This window comes from Micromys minutus (assembly GCF_963924665.1).
Source record: "Micromys minutus genome assembly, chromosome: 12".
Taxonomy (NCBI): domain Eukaryota; kingdom Metazoa; phylum Chordata; class Mammalia; order Rodentia; family Muridae; genus Micromys; species Micromys minutus.
The window spans coordinates 28,084,264-28,106,400 of record NC_137981.1 but is presented as its reverse complement, the minus strand read 5'-3'; the positions used below and the strand labels follow the sequence as shown (position 1 = coordinate 28,106,400).

Genomic DNA, 22,137 nt, shown 5'->3' with positions numbered 1-22,137 from the left:
TCCTCCTCACAGCAGTAAGTAAGCACTATCCTGATCTTTTCTTTCTGTGATAACAATTTCCTTGTTGTCCAGTTTTTCCAATAAATTAACGGAAGCATATCATATACGTATTTTAAAATTTGAATTCTTATTATTACTTGAGACTTAATATTGTCACAGGTAACTATAGTCAGATAATTTTCACTGATGTATAGTATTTCAATGTATGATCATATCACATTATATACATTTAATTACTAGGCATTTTGTATTTCTACCTCTTCCATATTTTCATTATGATGATGAAGGCATTATTAACCTTTGTGACTTGTTAAAGGTCAAAGGCACAACTAATAAGTACCTGGAGGAATGGGCAGCAGTGACTGAGGGATGAACACAACTTAATTACATCCCCTCCTCAAAATGCCCAAGTGAGGGCTTTATTCTCACGTATCTTTCAAAGGTTCTGCTGAAAATGTGAGGCTCCAGCTATTGCTACTCTGACACTAGCAAGCAGAAGGCAAGTCATTAGACAGGACCGAATGCCTTCATGAGTGGGAATATACCTTTTAGCAGTATTTGTAGAAAGAACATAAATGTAAACAGAAGCCTCTCTTCTACATGAGGTGGTTTGGTTATAGAGTGAGAAACCACACCCCAATACCACTAACCCCATTCTGGGGAGTGAATAAAGAATGTACTGGCCCCTTCATCTTGTCCTTTTTGTTTGTTTTCCAAGACAGGGTTTCTCTGTATATTCCGGGTTGCCCTGGAACTAGCTCTGTAGTTCCAGGCTGCCTGCCTCTGCCTCTCAAGTGCTGGATTAAAGGAGTGAGCCACCACCATGTGGCTTATGTTGTCTTTATTTAGTCTTCAGAACATAATTACTCATCAAACTGTTACTATTAGACTAACTTACAATTATCATTACACACAATTATAAAATAAAATTGGTATTTATTTAACTTGTGAACTAAAACCACATTACTATGTAATAATTCAAAGGGAGGCTAACTAGGTTACCACTAGAGACTTATCAACAGGTTTGGCATCCCCCCCCCACCTCGTGCTCGTGCTCTCTCTCTCTCTCTCTCTCTCTCTCTCTCTCTCTCTCTCTGTGTGTGTGTGTCTCACACGTGTGCATGTGTTTAAGACAGGGCCTCACTGTGTAGCCTTGGCTGTCCTGGAATTTGCTATGTACACCAGGCTGTCCTTGAATTCAGAGATTCTCCTGCCTCTTCCTTCTGAGTTCTGGGATGAAAGGTATGCACCATCACACCTGATCTTTTTTTAATTTCTTAAAAAGACAATATAAACTCTTAGAAAAAGTCAACAAAGACAGACATAACAGTAACTATCATAATGTGCAAAATGTCGCCAAATATTAATGATTTTATTTCCGCATGTAAATCTATGCAAGTAGTTGTTGCATTTTTAGAAATATCTAGATTTTGCTCTGGGCTTCAGATCCTTACATCTCATTGCTTAGTTTCATTCAGCTTTGCATATGTCCCCAAATGAACTTTATTCTTTCCCTTGTATTTTTGGTTCAATGACACTGTCAAGTGTCATCCACAAGCTTCAGTGGGTATGATTTCACCTTCAAACACTTATCTCTCCTTCACCAAATCCAAAGAACCCTCTAGAAAACATCTCCACATTTTTCAGTCCAAGTGCTGAAGCGACCTGCCCCTCTACTGTCACTTCCTCATCTGGTCTTGTTGCTCCCCTTCTGAAGAACTGCTGTCTTCCTAATCCCAAGACAACTTGCTCTCACGCCTGTCCTCAACTTCTGCCCCTTAGCAGCTTCCTCACCAGGAAAAAGACAGCAGGGTTCTCTCCAAACCAACACAGAAACCTGCAACTGGACAATAAGGCTCTCTGTGGAAGAGGAGGGGAAAGTTTGTAAGAGCCAGAAGAGATGGATGACTCCAAACCTCCCATCTCTAACAAAGAAGCTGTCTATAATTTATAACCACTGGCAAAGGAAAAAAAAATCAATTTTCTCCATTAGAGTGTCATTGCAGGACAGGCCCCACGCCCTGAGTAGTTAGTCAACGACTATTATTTTTAAATATTTTTTTTTATATTTTATAGGACTTTATGCCCATTCTGTTTTAGACATTTTTTCTTTTTAGTTATTTTGTATGTTGGTGTTTTCTGTTTGTGTGTGTGTGTGTGTGTGTGTGTGTGTGTGTGTGTGTGTGTGTGTGTGAGTGAGAGAGAGAGAGAGAGAGAGAGAGAGAGAGAGGGAGGGAGGGAGGGAGGGAGAGGGAGAACATAAAATTGGGTGGGTAGGGAGAAATGGTCAAAATATATGAAAAAAAGATTCTCTCTCCATCTGCTGTCTTGAATTGTCTCACTTGATCTTGTAAGGAAGGTAAAGACTCTTTAATATGCTTGTATAGGGAATAGACTGTCATTCCACATAGACACCTCAGAACTTAACACAGTTTTGGCATAGTTATACAAGTAACTGGGCCCTGAACTCTTCTAACACTTACAAACTTTCAGTGAACATAGACAACAAAGATGATCCTCTGCTCTTATGGAGTGCATATCCATTCTTATGGAGGAGAGACTTCAACATGAAAAAAAAGCACATTATATTCTCTAAGTTACACAGTTTTACTGAAGATAAGAAAGATGGTCAGGTTGACTGGACTAAGAATGCTGTAACATAGATGGGTTGGTGGAATTAAGCTTTCACTGAGAGGATAAAATTTGAGCTATGATTTGAAACAGGTGAAGGCTTTAGTCACAGAATACCTGCAGATCAGAGTGTTCCAGGCAGAAGACAGAGCTAAAACGAAGATTATAATATATGCACTTATTCCATGGTGGGAGAGCTGGAAGGGAAAAGTGAAGCAGAAAAGACAGGGAGAGAAAACAAGCTCAGAAAGGAGTGGGATATTTTGTAGCTCACTGTGAAAACTATAAATCAACTGATGGAGAAACATTTCTTAGTGTTTAAAGAACTGCCTTGAGGGTAGTGAGTAGAGAAAAAGGAGGACATGAGGAAGAACCACAGCACAGCCTGTACAGTGGGCATGAGGAGGAGCCAAAGACGAGTCCTCAAGCAAGGAAGAAGGGAACTGTCGACAACTGAAACCAGGACGGCTGTTGGAAGGGTAAGTTTGCAGAAGGCAAGGAAAAAGGCCGACAGTTCTAGTAGATATCATGGTATTATTAAGCAGGTAGACAGATATATATATATATATGAATGCAGACACTGGGGAAAGCTATTCCTAAATTAAAGGTTAGCAAGTCCCAGCAAGTCATTTTCAGAATCAAGGGATAGAGAGGATCATCTAGAGGGCAAACGTAGACAGGCAAGAAAAGCAGCAAGGACTCCAGCCTTTAGAACTTGCCAGCATTGGTGTAGAGTCCCTAAAAGCCAAGTAAAGAAAGTTTACCAAGAAAGGAGTACTCACACACTCACACTGGCCTGCCAGGGTCTGACTGAGCACTGAGGACCACAGGAACCCTGATGGGAAGAGTTCTGCAGTTGGTGGGGACAGAGCCCTGCATATAGAAAGCCAGCTCGAGTAGTTCTGCTGCAGTGGAAGACAGGGAGCTGGCACAAGTTGTGAGATTAGTAATTTTTAAGGTGGCAGAACTAACATCTTTGTGTTGAGGGTAAGAGGCTTGGGGCGCAGTGCAGTAGTAGTGTACTTCCAGTCCTTGGTTCCAACACCACAAAGTGACATATTAATAGGGAGTGTTTGCTAAAGTGACAGTCTGTAACAGGAAAAAGGTGACAGAATCAAATCTAAGAGTAGAAGAACTGCCTTTGTCTATGAATAGGACACATTAGTAGGGCTCTGTCTACGAATCATCTTAGTAGGTAAATATTTGTTAAAAGAGAACCCTGAGTTCCAAAATTAACAGTAGTGGTGAGCAAACAGGAAATATCAAGCTCAGTCTAACAAAAGATATGTGAATTCAGAGGCTTACCTATCAGACATATTTTTCTTGTTTCTCTTGCTCTTATTTCTCTACTACATAGAACTCAATTATTAATCCCAATGCTCTATTTTGCCCAATTAAAAAAACCCACTAAACATTTTCCTTCAAAGATGCATCATCAAAAACAAAACAAAACAAAAACCAAACCAAAACAAAAAAACCTCTAATCAAGAAGTTGGCTAAAGGAAGGGCCATGGAGCCTACTTACCATTCTCATCGACAGCAAGTACACTTGCTCCTTTCCCCAGGAGCTCCTGAACAACCATTGTTAGCCCATTTCGGGCAGCAACATGCAGAGGTCTGTGGGGAAAAATTGTACATATATGTGCAGTGAACGTACAGACGCATACTTGGCTGCCAACGAACCCTTGGCCAAATTGTGAAGACTTAGAGATACAAACCTGAGCTCCCCCAGTTCTCAATCAGTGAAGACAGAAAGATAGCACCTCAGAGAAAGCTCAGCCTTGGTCATCAGTAGTAGTTTCTTGACCTCATCAAACCTACTGTACCTTCTAAGACTTCATATTCAAAGAGTTAGCCAAATGAACATTCTTTAAAATATTCTTTAAAAAACTATATACATAAATTTCTTGTATTTTTGAGTTTATATTTACATACATCATTTCCCTTTCCCGTTCCTTCATTATATGCCTCCTATATACTCCTCTTTGCTTTCTTCCAAATTCATGGTCTCTTGTTTTCATTTATTACTATTCCATGTATATGTGAGTATACAAATATACTCATATATATAACCTGCTGGGCTGGTAGAATACTACTTTTATATACTGTACAGATTCTTCAGGCCTGACCACTGGTACTGGATTGAGGTACTCTTCCCTAGAGAAGATCATTTCATATTCTCAGCATTCCTTAGCTATCAGTGGTAGTTCTTTGAAGGGCTTGAGGTCTCCTGGCTTTTCCTGGTCCACTTTGGCATCGCTATTATTGTCCTTGTTGAGGTCATGTTGAGGCAGTCATTTTGGCAAGACTTTATAGGTGTAGTTTCTGACCTCATAACATGGCACACTCTAACAAAATTTCCCCAACTCTTTGGCTCTTACCATCTTTCAGTCCTCTCTTTCACAATGTTCCCTGAATCTTAGGTGCAGGAATATTTTATAGACTGGGACTGGGTGAGCTACAGTCTTAACTTACTGTTTTAAGAAATGAAGTTAACAAATATACAACCAAGGCTATAAACTTTTATACTGCAGTAACACAAATTCAAATGGTCTTTAGAAGATGTTTACTTGCCCAGTGACTAACATTTGGACCTTTAAGGGATTTGACTGAACCCAGAATGTGAACTAATCCAATCTTTTTTATTTTTTCTTTTTTAAAACCACTGGAAATTGTAAGAGGATGATGGCAGACATGGGTTTAAGGTCTTAGCCAAACTCAAGTCATACTGCTGATACTCAGAGGCTGATTTTTTTCTGAAACCGTTTTAAACTTAAAACACACACATAGACAGGGAAACTTTTTATCTCCATACAGCTAGTATAAAATAGCACTTTTCAACTGATTTGATAACACACAGAACAGAACCCTCCTTTAGAAAATTATAGGAATGAGCAGATGGAGGAAAAAAAAATCATTATTACCAATGCTGTAATTTCAAATCGCAACAATGTTGCAACATTAAAAGATTTTAAATATTAGAGCTTTTAGTTATATGATTTCAGAAATGAGTTCTGACAATTGTAAAAACTATTCTTTAAATGGTTTGTAAATTATCTATTTGTCACAATTTTAAAAGTGAATTTATTTTTTAAAAAAATTGTAGAGATCACTAAATTTAGTTAGACACTCAAAGTACTCACGTTTGCAAGGCCGCGTTGGTTGCATTGATGAGGTTTCTATCCGTTATCTTTTCCAGAATTAACAAGGCACTAGTTTCATGACCCTAAAATTGTGGAAAATAGCTCTTAAAAACATCACACTATTAAGAATAAACATATAAATCCAACCATCTCAAATATATGTACAATATTACACATATATGCAATTTTCTAAGTTAATGTCTTAAGTATCTACTCACAGGTATCAGAAATGGGAATAAGAAGACAGGTCAATATGAAGTGTAAGCTTGTATTTCAAAACCTAGTAAGCCAACGCTCCTCTATAACCCTACCCCTACCTAAGTAATCAGTAGGTTTGTTTCCTACATCCATTCATTTTAGTGACCCGGGAAAAAGGCCAATCAACAGTAACCATGAGACCCCATCCTTAAACTATGCACATACCTTGCCACAAGCCAAATGAAGGGCTGTGTTTTTACTCTTATCTTGCAATGTCAGATCTGCACTAGCACTGCTCACCAGCATCTCTGGGGAAAAAAGGGGCATCAATTCTTATGCTTATGAACATGTTTCTTAAATTACCAGTAACTCACTGTAGAGAAATGAAGACAGAGCACAAAATATCCCTCTTGTAAATACTTAATTGCAAGTTAAACATTATGATGCATATTACCATATAATTATAGGGAACTAATATATTCTTATGCAAATCAGATTGTAGCAATAACAATTAACATTTTGGAGTGTTAATAAATTTCAAACATTGTTTTATGTGCTCTAGATTTATAGGAATATATTCAATCTTTTAAAGTAGATACTGTCATTTTTCTTATTTTGCAAGTAAAAGACCTGAGGTTAGAGGTCACTTAATTAGATCTAGGACTCACACTCATGCAATCTGATCCCACAACCAATGTTATTAATTAAATCATGAGGTTAAACTACCATGATAAGAAAAGCTTTTCAGCCAGTAAGGGCAATGCTCCAGAATGTGAGAGAAGCACTAAAAATCTAAGTTACACACAGGAACAGAATTCAAGGAATTCTTATGCAGCTCTCCTTTGGCCCGGTTTTAATTCATGGGTTGTGCTTTAACTAGCCCACAGCAGCCTTCTACACCTAAATCTTCTGACAGACTCTGGGCAGCTGAGTTTATAGGAGCAAACTAAGCTTGGTTCTAAGCAGTATAGTCAAGGCTGACCCTCAAACTAGAGGCGGTTCTACTGCCTCAGCCATCTCTAAACTGTTTCTTTACCAACTGTGTTGGTTTGTCCATTTTCTGCAGCCATCATGAGAGGTGTTTTTCCAGTGGAGTCTGCAGAATTGACCTGAGCATTCTGGCTGAGCAGCAGCTGTAAACACTCCACATGGTCTGTGAAGGCAGCAGCATGGAGAGGAGTCCTGGGACACAGTAAAATACAAGGCACAAGCACACTGAAAACAATATTCCCTAATGTAGAACAAACACTTTTCAAGAGCTTATTATGTTATAAAAGCATTGCTAAGAAACAAATAAGCTCAATGGAGCTAATTTCTATTTTAGGTATGTACACTTTACATAATCTAAAAAATCTTAAACTACAACTTCCCTAAAATGAACTACATAAGACTGTTAACACTATGTCATTAAAGAAAACTTAGAAGAAATAAATGTTTACCCCAACTACTACTTATTACAACTGTTGCACTGTTTTTTCAGTCTGTAATCCAACTTAGAAAACAGCTAACTTTTAAAGCAATTTTCTCTGGGTTTAAAATTATATTTCTTCAAACAGGAGAGTAACCTTTTATTTAAAAATAAAGTGACACAAATTAAAATTCCCTAATAATGTGAAAAATTTAAGACTAGATAATTTACATCTGCAAAATCCTGTTTTCAATCAGTTGTTGAGTTCTCTATACGCTCTTAAACAGAAGGCCAATAGTTACCATACTTTCTCTTATTGAAAGTAATATTGGATGATACTAATTGGAATCCTACCTTCCCTTTGAATCTGTGGCATTCACAATGCTGGCTCCTAAGGTATCAATGAGCATCTCAGCAGCACCTTCATTGTCATTGATCCTGGACAAAATAAAAAGGTGATCAGTCTCACAGTAACAGTGTTTCTTAAAAGATCCAAATCAATTTGATTCACTATGGCTTTACTTACACAGCACAATGCAGTGGACTAAAAGCATTTCCATCTATTTTCTGGAAAACATCCTGTTCTAAAAGTAGTTCCACACATGTCTCATGACCTAATAGGTACATAAGAACTAGATATTAAAATACAAGACATACTTGCAACAATCTCAAACACAGAAGTATCTAGAAGGAAAAAGTTTAAGTTGCCACTTGGGCCTATCTCCACTCCTTAGACCATGTAACTAATGATCTCAAACGTTCTAGAAAATTTCTAGGCATATACACCTGCCTGCACACTTTTTTTTTTAAAAACAGTTCAAATGATATATTTTGTTTTGCAACTTTTCTTTTCAATTAGTAAATGGCATGTACCTTTCTAAAACAGTACACATAGGACAATTTCCTAAAACACTAGGTACTGTGAAAAAAAAGACAAACACACTGACTTCTGAGAGGTACAGATAGCCTTCTAAAAAGCAACCTTAGAAACAGAAAACAAAAACTCCAACAAAATAATAAAGCCCAACCAAAACTTCAGATTTTCTTAGCCTGGGAATTAGTTCTGTCCTATCATATGGATTCTCAGGAAGCAAATTTAGGCTGGCAGGCTTGGTGGTAAGCACCTTTACTTGATGAAGTAGTCTGTGGGTCCCTCAAAAAGTTATTCTTGTGAAGATTTTATAAACTTCTCAGTTCCTGTTAACAATGCAGACATTATCAATAGCTGCAACTCTCAAATCCTGAGACCAAGGGTTAAAGAGCCACCATCCTCTGAGTCGGGTCAGAACGACTTTACTGCCTGCCATCTCCAGGAATTAGCACTGGGTGGGCCACGCCGACAATCTCACTATTTCTCTTAACACTTCACAGAGCTATTTTTGAGGGTGCTTAAGTCAAAAAGTTGGTTAACTTTTAAAAAGAATAAATGAGATAATCAAAATATTCAAAATGATACAAGCATATGACTATATAAACTGAAATTTTAAACTTTAAGCTTAGTAAGTATATAGCTAATTCTTTTCTAAAACCTGATCATCATTTTACTCTGAGAAAGAAGCTTCTTTGATTTTATTGAAGTGTTTCTATTTTACTGTACAAAAGTTACTAATCAGAGTAAAACCATTCATTATATTCCATTTTCATATGTCAAACTACTGTAACGCAATCATTTGGCTATAAATAAAGCATTCATCTTAGTCTGTCTGGTCTCTTACTACATTAATATCCATTTCTTCCAGCTCAGTTCAGAATTGCCAAAATTGTGCTTGTCTGAAAATCAGACACATCTGTTTTTTAAATGGCAACCAGGCATGAAGTTTGTGCAAAATTCTGTTTCTTATACAGAATGTACTTAGAAAGCCTACTAAGTTCATCAGTGATAGAGTAAGAAAAGCATTCCTCATACAGACTGGTAAGAAATGTAAGACAAAATAACTCTCTAAAAGATAAGTAAATCCTACCTTAGGAAATATACTTCTTTGCAACCTTTTAAAATGGTTTATTCTCATTGTTGATACATTAAAAAAAAAAATCAGCCAACAGAAAACTTTGCTTTAGCCAGGTAGTGCTGGCACATGCCTTTAACTTCAGCACTCATGAGGCAGCTGCAGTTTGAGGCCAGCCTGGTCTACAGAGAGAAACCCTGCCTTAAAAAACCAAACCAAAACCAAAACAACAAAAAGCCTCAAAAGTTTTATCTCACTGATTTTTATATAAAATTTATATCTGTGGATACTTTCTCAGTATATTACACTTATAACCTGTTAATTCATATTATAAAAACAAACTGAACTTCAGTGGCAATGTATGGCAATTTTTTTGACGCAGAGACAATCTGGCTACTGTACTATAATTATTAGACATTCATCCAAGTGAGTTGAAAGAAAAAACTATAAAGGCTTATTCCAAGCACTTTTGAAAATAAGTGACTTCTCTTTAGCAAGATAAAGAACCGTTTCTTTTTAAAGCTTAGTACCTAGTAGGCAGACACTCAATGCAAGTGTTTATCTGATACTTAACCATTGTAGCAAGCCCAGTGAAGTGCAGTATACCCATGATTGTCTACTATGGCTGGATTTGCATCCACAGATGTTGCTGACTGCAAAAGGGCTCCAAGAACTCCAATGTGTCCACAGGCTGCCGACAAGTGTATGGGAGTCCGACCCCGGCTGTCCCGGAGTAAGCACTTAGCACCATGTTGAAGTAATGCATCTACACACTCCTCATGGCCTGTCACTGCCTGCAAATATAATTTGGGTGTATTAAATACTCCGTGTGTGGTGAAGGCACATGCACATAATGTATTTATGTTTAATTTTGGCTCACCCCTCTGTGCAACGCAGTCCTTCCCCACTTATCTTTGGCATCTACATTTGCTCCTTTGTTCAGTAGTGAGTATACACAGTCTGTGTGCCCATTGAGAACTGACAGCATAAGAGGTGTCCTGAGCAATTACAGAATTAGGGTTAGTGTTACCACTTATAAAACAGCAATGATACGATGGCTTATTTCTCTTATATCTACTTTTGTGACATAATTTTATATGTATTTAAATGAAAATCTATGTTTGACATTTTCAGTTACAAACTTTGATATATTTACTAAAATAGGGTCCAAAGTATTAGACTATTTAACATTTTAACATCAATTTAAAATTAAAGTATAGTGACGCATGCTTGTAATCTCACACTAAAGAGGGTAAAGTAGAGAGATTATGGAACAAAGGCCTGGATTATATACTCAAACCCTGTCTCAAAAAATCATTTAAAAATCATTGAAACTTACTGTCCATTTCCATCTTGAATATCTACTGCATTCTGTGGTTCTGCATTTCCTATTAATAACCGTAAGCATTCTGAATGACCATTTGTTGCTGTAAAGTTAAAAAAAATTAATATATACAATATAACAAAAATAGTGTTAGCACATCTTTCAGAATACAATTTTGGGACAATTTCACTGAATTTATTAAGCACCAGGACAGCACCTATTCACAAAGTAGATTTTATACTGTATTTGCTATTAAGAGAATTGTATCTGTTCAGAGCAAGCAAAACACACACTCCACACCTATCCCTTCATCACCTTCCATGCCAACAGAATCCTCATTTTACTTAGAAGAGTGACCTGTCTCCAAGTAGGGGGTGGAATCAAATCAACTATGTCAGACCAAGTCAGTCATATTAATCATATTTTCTTCCAACAGTGATTAGCTGCAAGGTGAGTACAAGGTTTTTGCAGCCAGCCACTAGAGATTGAGAAGTCTAGAGAGCTTTGGGCAAATCATTTTAATTCTGATAATGAAAGGCCCTCTTGCTATAATCTCAGATGTGGATGTGGTCCTGTAAAGCAGCAGCAATGCTCCTGTGATAAAAATGCAAATGCAGGAGGTATAAGGACTCCGAGGGTACACTGAGTGCAGGTGCTGTGGGACACCCCACATTCTGTAAATTTTTTTCTAAGCATTTAATGCAGTATACTAGACTAGTAAAATACGCAAAAATCTCTATTAGGGCTGAAGAGATGGCTTAGTGGCCAAGAGTGTTTGGTACTATTGCAGAGGACCTGGGTTTGGGCTCTAACACTGACATGATGGCTCACCCGTAACTCCAGTTCTGGGGGGCCAGATGCCTTATGGCTTCCGTAAACACAAGGCACATAAGTGACACACACATATATTCATATAGACAAACCATTCACACATATGAAATTCAAATAAGTCTTAAAAATAAAAATATTTATTTTTAAAACATTAATTATTGCCATTAGAGTATATGTTAATCTAAGATAACTTCCATTTTATGTTTTTTTAAAGTGCCTTGCTGTTGTTTTTCCTTCAGAGTATAATCATTTGACTACTTAACATAAGTAAACACAATCGCCAGTAGCAGTACAAAAAGTACATTAAGATTATAAATAGCAAATCAAGTATAATATTTGGCATACCTGCTGCATGGATAGGTGTTCTCTTCAAAATGTAATCTTTCACGAGGATTGAAGCTCCCTGGTTAATGAGTACATCCACACATTCAACATGGCCCTTAAATGCTGCAAGATCTAAGGGTGTTCTACCACTACTATTTCTTACATCAAGATCTAACAGAGACTGTACCAGCACTTCCAGGGCTTGATGGTGACCATGATAAGCCTAGAAATAAAAATATGTAAGTTAGACCAATTCTCTAAGTAGATCCCTCTCCCTTCCCTTGCCTCCCTTCTCTCAGTTCGGGGGATGGGAACCAAGAACTTGTGTGTGCTAGGTAAGTAAGGAAGTAAGCAAGTTTTACCAGAGTTACATGCCCAATACCCCACTGCACTGGAAAATGTAAAGTAGCAAATTTATCTTTACATTGTTATGCCTGACATAATATAAACTTCTAGACTAAAAAGCTAGAGAATTTAAACTATATATTTTTATTTTACAGTAGTCATTAGTACTCTCCCATATTAAGGACTATATAATCTATACATAATGAAACTTCAAATGACAGGTGGTAACAATGCTTGAATCATGGCAGACATCAAAACGTGGCTGTGACATGAAGTCATTGAAGCTCTGGCTGGAAGGCCAGGACGAGAAAGCTCATGCTCTTGATCAGTGTAGTCACTGGGACATTGAGTCCTAGATAGAACGTACTAGACTTAAACTACAAGGACAGAAGGGTAATTTGAGATGAGCTAGGTCTCAAGTCTTGATTTTTCCTATTCCTCCTAAAGCTACTACCTTTATTCCATAATGTGCTAGAGCTCAAACATAAGCATATCTTCCCCACAAAAGTTTTAAAATTGAGACCTGGTAGAAAATTTGTCAGGCACTGTGATAACTGTGAAAAACAGTGAGACTTAAACATCTTGTCAAAAAAAAAATGAGCTCCTTTTATTACACAGCTTAAAGAAGCTTTGCAGACAATTTATTGTAAAAATCAAGATGTTAATGGCACATATATTATTTATAGTGGACAGGATACTATATAGGGAATAAAGGAATAAGTTTCAAAGAAAAATAAAGCAGTACTTCTTGTGCAAAATATCCAAAAAGTAGGCTGGCAAAATGGTTCTGTGTGTTAACGGCACTCGATGCACAAGCCAAGTGACCTAAGTTTAATTTCCAGAATGCATGCAAAGGTAGGACAGAATCGAATCATTTATAAGATGGACTGATAATGGGGTACAGAAGGTTCAGGATATCCACTTTAAAAGAAGATAAGAAAATGTCAGAGAGTATACCCATAAAGAAAGCTTGGTTCTACTGCTGTCTATGCAGGGAGGTTAATGAACCAAAAGGTTAGCTATCTCAAAGATTCAAGTGAATGTAGACAACAGAATTCATTCTAGATTCATATCCAACTTTACCTGGCAATCAATATAAGGTGAAAGAACTGATGCTCCTCTAAGAATGAGCTCTGAGGAATTATTAGACACAGAAGACAGACTTAACCAAAACGGAGAGAAAAATGATAAATAATGCTTTGTTATAGGGCTCTTCATCAGCTCCTCTACAGGACCAAAGGAAAAGCCTGTATGTCGAGTACCAACAAATTTAGGAATAACACTTTCCTAAAACCTTATTCCAGTGTTCCACTGTATCATATTGAAAAGGTGAGTTGAAAATAATAAACTATTTCAACTAATTTCTGAAAGTCTCTGAGAATAAGATATGTGGTGGTTTGAATAGGTATGGCCCCCACAGACCCTTGTATTTGGATGGTTGGCCTATGAAGAGTGGCATTATTAGGAAGTATGGCCTTGTTGGAGAAAGTGTCACTATGGAGGTGAGCTTTGAGGTCTCCTATGCTCAAGTTTCAATCAGTGTAGCACAGTCCCCCTCTGCTGCCTACACATCAAGATGTAGAACTCTCAGCTCCTTCTCCAGCACCATGTCTGTCTGGACACTGCCATGTTCCCACCATGATAATAATGGACTGACCCTCTGAAATTGTAAGCCACCCCAATGAAATATTTTCCTTTATAAGAGTTGCCTTGGTTATGGTGTTTCTTCACAGCAATGGAAACCCTAAGTAAGACAGATATAAAATACAAAACTTGCAATATAATCACATTTCATTGAACTTAATTACTAAATGGCAAAACTGTGCCCATTTCAGTTTAGAAAGCCTATCTAACACAGGTATACTGACATAGCCAAGAGATGGAGCAATCTAAGTGACCACTGATAAGCTGATTGAATACAAAATGCAATGCACACATGTAAGTTCAAAAATGAAGAAACTGTGTATTTAGCCAAAATTATGGTAGCACCCAGGAGGAGGGGAAATACACAACTATTGTGTTAATAAATTTAGTTTCAATTTTTAAGACACAAAAGTACTAGAGTTCTAACACAATTGAACAGTACTCCAAGAAATGCTTAAGGAAGTACATTTAATGAGGAACACAGGGCTGTAATCACAGATTATGGGAGGCTAAGATAAGAGACTGTCAGTTTCAGGCTAGCTTGTGAGCAATGAAGAGAACTTGTCAAATTGGAGAACAGACGCCACTGATGAGACGTGTTGATTCTCTACCAGAGAGTAAATCTAGCACCTAGCAAATGCCCAAGAAACAAACGACTGACTGAAAATGCAGGAGACACTGAGTTATCCATTCAAAAAGTTCCCTTCTTCTCACCAACAGTAAAGGAGCTACTTTCTCCACTCTGACTTACATTTTCTGACTTAGTACTTTCAGTCAAGTCAGAGAGGAGACAGGGAAGCAGAAAGCTTTAGGGCACTGTGACAGTTACGGAAACTGGTGGTATTTATTATCTGCTTAACAAATTAGAGTCCTCCTATGAGGGCAGCACATTTTAAATTCATGTCAAAATTATATTTTCCCTCTTCAAAGCAGGGCTTGAGGGAACCAAGAACCACTGTTTAAAGGAAAGTGTGAAGCAGATAAACAAGAATGCACTACACAGTTCTTAAAGTTCTAATTCCATGATAATCACTATACTAACCAAATGCCTAGAGCATTAGTTTGAGTCAACACACGTAGATACTGGAGGTCTATGGTAAACTACCTATCAAGTTGGCTACAAAGGCAGTACTTACAGCTAGATGTAAAGGGCTTATTGTTGCTCTATTATCTGAATCACTCAACATGTCTGTTCCCGAGGTTTCCATTAACTGAAAAAAAAAAAAGAAGAGACATTAAAAGTTAGAAAGGGAGAAATTTTAAAATGTTAGAAACGATACTTTAAAATATTTCATAGTAGTTACTTTTCCCATCCCTCACTCCAATCCACTGTAGAGTACAACAATAAGTATACCTACAGAACAGGAGAAATATGAAAGTATAGTAAAATGTGGTGGTTTGTATATGCTTGGCCCAGGGAATGACACTACTAGGAGGTGTGGCCTTGTTGAAATAGGTGTGTCACTGTGGGTGTGGGCTTTATGACCCTCACCCTAGCTGCCTGGAAGTCAGTCTTCTGTTAGCAGCCTTCAGGTAAAGATATAGAACTCTCAACTCTGCCCGTACTATGCCTGCCTGGATGCTGCCATGTTCCTGCCTTGATAATAATGGACTGAACCTCTGAACTCATAAGCCAGCCCCAATTAAATGTTGTCTTGGTCATGGTGTCTGTGCACAGCAGTAAACCCCCCTAAGACAGAAGAGCTTTATTAAGCAGGTTTTGGGGGAAATACTCTTCCATCAGGTAAATGCCTTTCCTTACTCAATACATTCTTGTCACTGTCTTGGTCTCAGTGCCTAACTTCAGTTCTACTGAGAACCAAGAAATGCACTATCTTGACTGGCAGTAGCCTATTTTGAAAGTTGAAGAATCGATTGATACTTACAACATCTAAAGGAGTTTCACTTGCAATCTGAAATAAAAGTAAGAAATGACATTTTACAAAGTTATTTTTATGTATGTATATATATTAATATATTTGCCATCTTTGTTAGTTTTAAACTCATGCTTTCTTTGCCTCCAGAAAAAGATGTCTTTTACACAGATAATTAGAAACTACAGTAGACAACACATCAATACACATAGCCTAAGATTTTATTCTAAAGAACCATAGTAATCAATGAAATATGGGTTATTTTTATAGTAGCACATTAAATGCTGTATTAAATATGTTGGCTGTCTTTTATACCTTCCTTGAAACTTATTTTCTATTGAAATGAAGCAATGCCTATTATATGTCTATAAAGGAAGCTTAACCTGGAAGTCACACAGAGTTTATTTTAACTCATTCCTTCCCTTCCAGTTTGGCACAGTAGGGTCTGGCAACACTTGAAACTCAAGCTTCTATCATAGAAGTAGACTATCCTTTATAAGGAAGAACTGGGAAATGAAAGAACCTTACAGAGTTCTCTGAACATATGGGAGAAATCTAACTCTTTTAGAGGCTTTTATTTTTATTTTTAAAGTAAGATAAAATTACATCTTTAAAAGAAATATGGAAAATATGTACTTAGAAGGATAGAAATAAACACAATAGACCTAGATGTTGACTATTAGGAGGTTTGAAGGCTGGCAGTACATGACTATTGAATATGTGCTTGCATGAATCGAATCCCCAGCATCACATAAACTATCTGTGATGGTGCATGTTTGAATTCAGGAAGTGGAGGAACAAAAGTTCAAGGTCATCCTCAGTTATATAGCTTGTTGGGGGCCAGCCTGGTTATGTGTGACCGTCTCAAGAAACACAACAACATTTTAGGAGCCTTCTTCAGAAATTTATCTGATTTTGTTCTTATTGTTCCTTGGTTTGTTTGGCTGAAGTAGTATTTCACTATGTTGTCCTGAACTCAAGCCAGTGTCCTTCCTCAGCCTTGCAATTAGGACTGCAAGGGTATACTGCTGTGCGTGGCCTCCCCTCAAAGGATTAAATACTACATCATTAGACAACATCTTACTGTAGCAGAGGCTAGCATGCATTTACAATGCTCCTGCTTTAGCTTCTCAAGGATCAAGATTATAGGTATGTACCAACACATAGGGCTCAGTGACTTAATTTTTTTCTTTTACTGAAGCAACCATGAATTTAAGAGGTAAATAGGGTCTGAAAACTTAATGTTTTCTGGATCATGCAGTCTCCTTTTAGTTATATCACTAAACTAAAAACTAGTCCTGTTATGAGAATTCAGGATCTTACCAGTTGAAGACACAGACGGTGACCATACGCAGCTGAGTAATGAACTGCATTGTAGCCTTGCTTGTCCCGGATCCCGGGATTTGCATCATTTCTTAGTAAATATTCCAGGCACCTAAATGCAAGAACAACAAAATGAAGATTCTAAAATCTACATTTAAATACTTTATTAAAAAAATTACATGCCAAAATAAACCAGACCCAAAGACTATAAAACTCAATAGACTTCTCTACAGTAAGAATAAGCATTTGGAATGGAAGCTGTGGAACTTTACATTGGATTTTATATCTCTAGCATCAAACATATTTTTATTTACTTATCCACCTACATTCATTTGGGACAAGGTATGTATGTATGCAAGTATGTATGTATACATGCATGTATTTGTTTATTTTGGACAAGGTCTCTCTATACAGTTCTAGCTGTCCTGGAACTCTCTATGCAGACTAGGCCAGTCTGAACTTAAGAGGTCCTCCTGCCTTTGCCTCTCACCACACCTAGCATTTCCACCTATATTTTAAGCCAATGATTAAATACTGGTGATTATTATCTTGTTATTAGTATTTCATACTCATGATTATATAATGTAAATATTACATTCAAGCTATAGTACCTTTGTTGTTGTTGTTTTGAATTGTTAATTTGTCAGGCTTTTAACAATGAAAGGGTCCATCTATACAACTATTTAGGAAGAAGTCTAAATGACCACTAGTAGACTTAAACAATAGGGATATTATATATGTCAGATACATTTGCACATCAGATAAGTCTGTTTATGGTAATTATTGCCATTTCTTAACTTGGTCTCAATCTCTAAATCTTAATTTTGTTTCAAAATACAGGCTAAATTAATGTATAATTCTTTGTTAACTATGACACTACTAATGCTTTTGTGTTTGATAAATCAAGGTACAAGGTTTCTAACAACATAAAATTCATAAATGCTTCACAACCTACATCTGGTGTACTGTTTTGTAAGCTGCTAAGCCATATACAACAGATTTGTAAACTATAGTTTCTTATAATTCAACCACTACTCTACTGAGACTAAATTAGACTTGCTAAAACTTGGCCCAAGGGTGTGTGTGTGTGTGTGGTGTTATTCACTCTTTCAGATAATACTGTAGACTAGGCTGGCAGAGATAGGCCTTCTCCCTCTCAAGTACTGGGATTAAAGGCAAGCACCACCACTGCCTAGCAATATAGATCTTGATACCTTAGCTCTGTAGTTTTTAAAAGAAAATACTTTTGGGCCAGAGAGATGGCTCAGTGGTTAAGAGCACTGACTGCTCTTCCAGAGGTCCAGAGTTCAAATCCCAGCAACCACATGGTGGCTCACAACCATCTTTAATGAGATTCGATGCCCTCTTCTGGTGTGTCTGAAGACAGCTACAGTGCACTTATATAATTAATAAATAAATTTTATTTTTAATTATGTGTCTGTGTGTAGGCATATACACTGTAATGCTAATCCTATTTCTTTTTCTACAGAGGGAGTTCCTGGACAGCTAAGGCTACACAGAGAAACCCTGAAATGAAAAACCACAAACCAAATAAACACATATTGTTTTGCAGGAAGAATGAGAAAAGACTACCAGATTTTTCAAGGAAGGACCAGATACTTGGAAGACAGCAATGGTAGAATTACTAAATGTCCTTATTTTATAAACTGTGGGCTCAGGGACAATAGTAAAATACATAAAGGAAACACACAGTTGCAGTAAAACAGTCCCCATACAAAGATGTCCATTGTAGAAATAATAGTGCTTTTCTGCCCACAAGGTACTTACTTGCCGTCTGTGTCTGATGTGGCTGCATAGTGCAGGGGTGTGCAGCCTCTCTCATCAAGGTCGTTCACACTTGCTCCTGATCCCACAAGAGCAAACAGGCACTGGTAATTGCAGTTGGCAGCAGCATAGTGCAGTGGGGATCTTTTGTGACCAAAGTAACCCAAGAAAAATATAAGTCAGGAACACACGTGTAAACAGACCACAGCCAGCCCTTACTCCACTCATTCAGTCACACTACACTCAAGGCAATTACAACTGCTGTATTTTGCTAAGAAACGTAAAAGACTTTCATTTTAATAAAGCTTGCCTTACATTAACAAAAATGCCTCACAGTCCATGTCTTGAGTGATAAAAGCAAAGAGAGAAAAAGCAGAAGTACAGAAGAGTTGTTTTTATCAAATCTAAACAGTTCCTGGAGTAATAACTTAGGCACAGTCTTACAGACTAGCTTCCTATTCAGAAGAGCTAGTGTACTGGTTTAATGCTGAAAACTGAGTAACCACAGCTAATTTCTAATTACTAGAATTACACAGAATGCTATTAAACATATGAGTTACTATTTTAGAATGATAAAAATAAGGTGATTCCATGATCTCATTTTAGTTAATTCAGAGCTCCTTACAGTGTATTTTTCCCTCTAATACACTGAGTCAGAAAAATGATAGCAAAGTATTATTTTGCCTTATTAAATAATACTATACAGTTTATTTGTCTGAGAGAGGGTCTCATGCACTATGCAGCCCTGGCTGGCCTAGAACTTACGCAAATCTTCCTCCCAAATGAGGGAAATTTTAAAAATGCAGCCAGCCCTGTAAATAAAAAGCTTTTAAGCTCATAATATCAAAACCCTCTACGCTATTTGTTGCATAGAATGTACAAATAATTACAAATAAAAAGAAAATTAGCTATGAAATTTTATTTTGTAGGTTGTTTGTTTCTTTTGTTGGAACATTTGAGCTCAGACTATCCTCAGTATTGTACAGTCAAGTAGCATTTAGCTTTCTTCTCACCGTTTCGTCCTTCCACACACAAACCTTTTCCTTTTTCCTTTGCATTGGTATTATCATATGCACCGATATATTCCCACACATCTCCTTCTGATTTACACCTTCCCAGAACACAGTTGAATATACAGTTTTTTTCTGGCCGACACATAGTGCTTAGACTGTAATCTACATCTTTGAAACAAGTGCACCTCTTTTCTGAATGGTTTTAATGTATTCTGTATGTCTATTCCTGTGACAAGTAGGAACAGCTAGTAGGAGCTTCAAAGCTATTACTATAAATGCTCTAGCAGTAGGGCTAGACAATGAGATTTTGTCCTTTTATAGCTGCTCTCCTGCAAACTGTACTCAGTGGGTATAGGGATGTGAATAAAAAAGAAGGGGGAAATATCACACATAAATTTGTAACTTTTTTTTTTCTTTTTAGTAGTGGGAAGAAGGATCTCTCTCTCACACAAAAATGACTTGGAAAACTTCTAGGTACTCTTGAGTTTTTGAAGGTTCTTTGGTACAATGAAGTTTTAAATGTCCATGCCATAATTATAGGAAAAGGACAATTATTATCAAGAAGCATAGGCATAAAGCTGGAGAGAGGGTTCAGCAGTTAAGAGTACTGGCTGCTTTTGCAGAGGACCTGGGTTCAATGCCCAGCACCCACAAGATGAGCTCACAATGATCTGGAACTCCAGGTTCAAGGGATTTGGTATCCTCTTTTGGCCCCATGAGTACTGTGCACATGTGGTACAGAGGCATACATATAGGTAGAACACCTATACAGAGAAAACAAATCCTTAATAATTTAAGAAAAGGACAGAGGGAGCCTAGGACTGTAGGAAGAACCCAACCAAAAAAATTGGGGTTAGAACCCACTGGCTTCAGCTGACTGGTATACATATGTGTTCTTTTTTTCTGTTCCTTTCAGCAGTGCTAGGGAGCAAACCCAACCCTGTGCATTTGAGAAAGATAAGCCACATACCAGGCCCCACTTCAGACTCTGAAGTAATCATAATTATAACTCAAAAGATGCTATGTAACACAAAAGGTTAAGTTTCAGAAGTCAGTTAAAGGTCAAGCAAGCCATTAAATAAGCAAATTTAATCTTGCTCTACAGGAGCCAAATCACAGATTACCTTCCAAATTTATCCTTTTTGTTGAAGTCGGCACCAGTATTCAGCAGAAGGTTTAGGCACTCCAAATTTCTAGTTTGGGGGAGGGGGGAGAGAAAAGGTTTTAAAGTATAATTGTCAGTGATTTTTATAATAAAAAGGGTAGGCTTAAAGAAGCATAAATGCAGGGCTGGAGAGAGATGGCTCAGTGGTTAAGAGCACTGACTGCTCTTCCAGAGGTACTGAATTCAAATACTACAACCACATGGTGGCTCACAACCATCTGTAATGGGATCCAATGCCCTCTTCTGATGGGTCTGAAGACAGCTACAGTGTACTCACATAAAATAAATAAATCTTAAAAAAAAAAAAGCAGCATAAATGCATATTTTAAAATGAGGATTAATTCACATTATATTTAGCATTTAAAATTTGATAAATACTGGCATACAAGAAATAAACAAATTATATAACTGTAGAAAAGAAAGATCACATTTTTAAGAGATTCTAAGAGATTATTTTATAGTGGTTTAACCTGATGCTGCTTGTATTCTAGTGCTAATTTGGGCCCCCCCAAACTGGTTGCCCCAGAGAAAAGAGTCCAGACATAGATGCTAGCTAAGCGATCTTGTCCTCAGTTAATTGTGATTGGTAAATAAAGATGCCAACAGCCAGTAGCTGGGCTGAAGAGACATAAATGGAGTTTTGGCTTCACAGGCTTGAAGGGCTTACAAGAGGGGAGGATGAGGAAGAGGAAGAAAGTTCAGGAGGGAATAGGGAAAACACGCCATGGGTTAGAAGTAAAGACATTTACTCCATGTGGGCAGGCCAATTGGAGTTAAGAGCAGCCCAGATGGAGTGCAGTAAATAGTAAATAACAACTTGGTATTATTGATAGGAAAGTACATTCTAATAGCACAGAGGTTAAGGTGCTATTAGATCGGAACTGCCTAGCTGTGATGTTTATGGCTTGTGCTAAATATAAAAGGCTGTGTGTGTTTTTTATCTGGGAATTCAATAACCAAAGACAGGGTAGAAGCTCTAAATTTAAAAGGTTTTAAAACAGTAAATTAAAAAGAATTAAAAACAAACAATATAAAGTCCTGTACCTTTAAAACACATAATAATTAAGTCAATCTCCCCACTGTCTTCTATACTCTAATTATTTATTCAGACGGAACCTTACATAAAATTATAGGACATTCTTATATGATTGTTATATATTTTTATAAACCCAACATCAACTTT

The 22,137-nt window shown here is 37.2% G+C and overlaps 1 protein-coding gene across 3 annotated transcripts in view; it reads right to left on the bottom strand.

Annotated features, from left to right (window-relative positions):
- Positions 1-22,137, bottom strand: part of ANKRD28 (ankyrin repeat domain 28) — a 114,156-nt gene that overhangs the window by 3,862 nt on the left and 88,157 nt on the right. For all 3 annotated transcript variants that reach the window (XR_013975287.1, XM_080926926.1, XM_080926925.1), the window contains exons 13-27: positions 20,914-20,982; positions 18,780-18,920; positions 16,992-17,103; positions 15,681-15,707; positions 14,931-15,005; positions 11,827-12,028; positions 10,666-10,753; positions 10,207-10,324; positions 9,901-10,120; positions 7,907-7,994; positions 7,735-7,818; positions 7,009-7,154; positions 6,198-6,280; positions 5,775-5,857; positions 4,157-4,248 (exon numbers count right to left, since the gene is read on the bottom strand). Coding sequence is in view for 2 of the 3 variants with exons in the window: in XM_080926926.1 (XP_080783052.1) it covers positions 4,157-4,248; positions 5,775-5,857; positions 6,198-6,280; positions 7,009-7,154; positions 7,735-7,818; positions 7,907-7,994; positions 9,901-10,120; positions 10,207-10,324; positions 10,666-10,753; positions 11,827-12,028; positions 14,931-15,005; positions 15,681-15,707; positions 16,992-17,103; positions 18,780-18,920; positions 20,914-20,982 (1,628 nt within the window). In the remaining variant the exon portion in view is untranslated. The remainder of the gene's footprint in view (positions 1-4,156; positions 4,249-5,774; positions 5,858-6,197; positions 6,281-7,008; positions 7,155-7,734; positions 7,819-7,906; positions 7,995-9,900; positions 10,121-10,206; positions 10,325-10,665; positions 10,754-11,826; positions 12,029-14,930; positions 15,006-15,680; positions 15,708-16,991; positions 17,104-18,779; positions 18,921-20,913; positions 20,983-22,137) is intronic.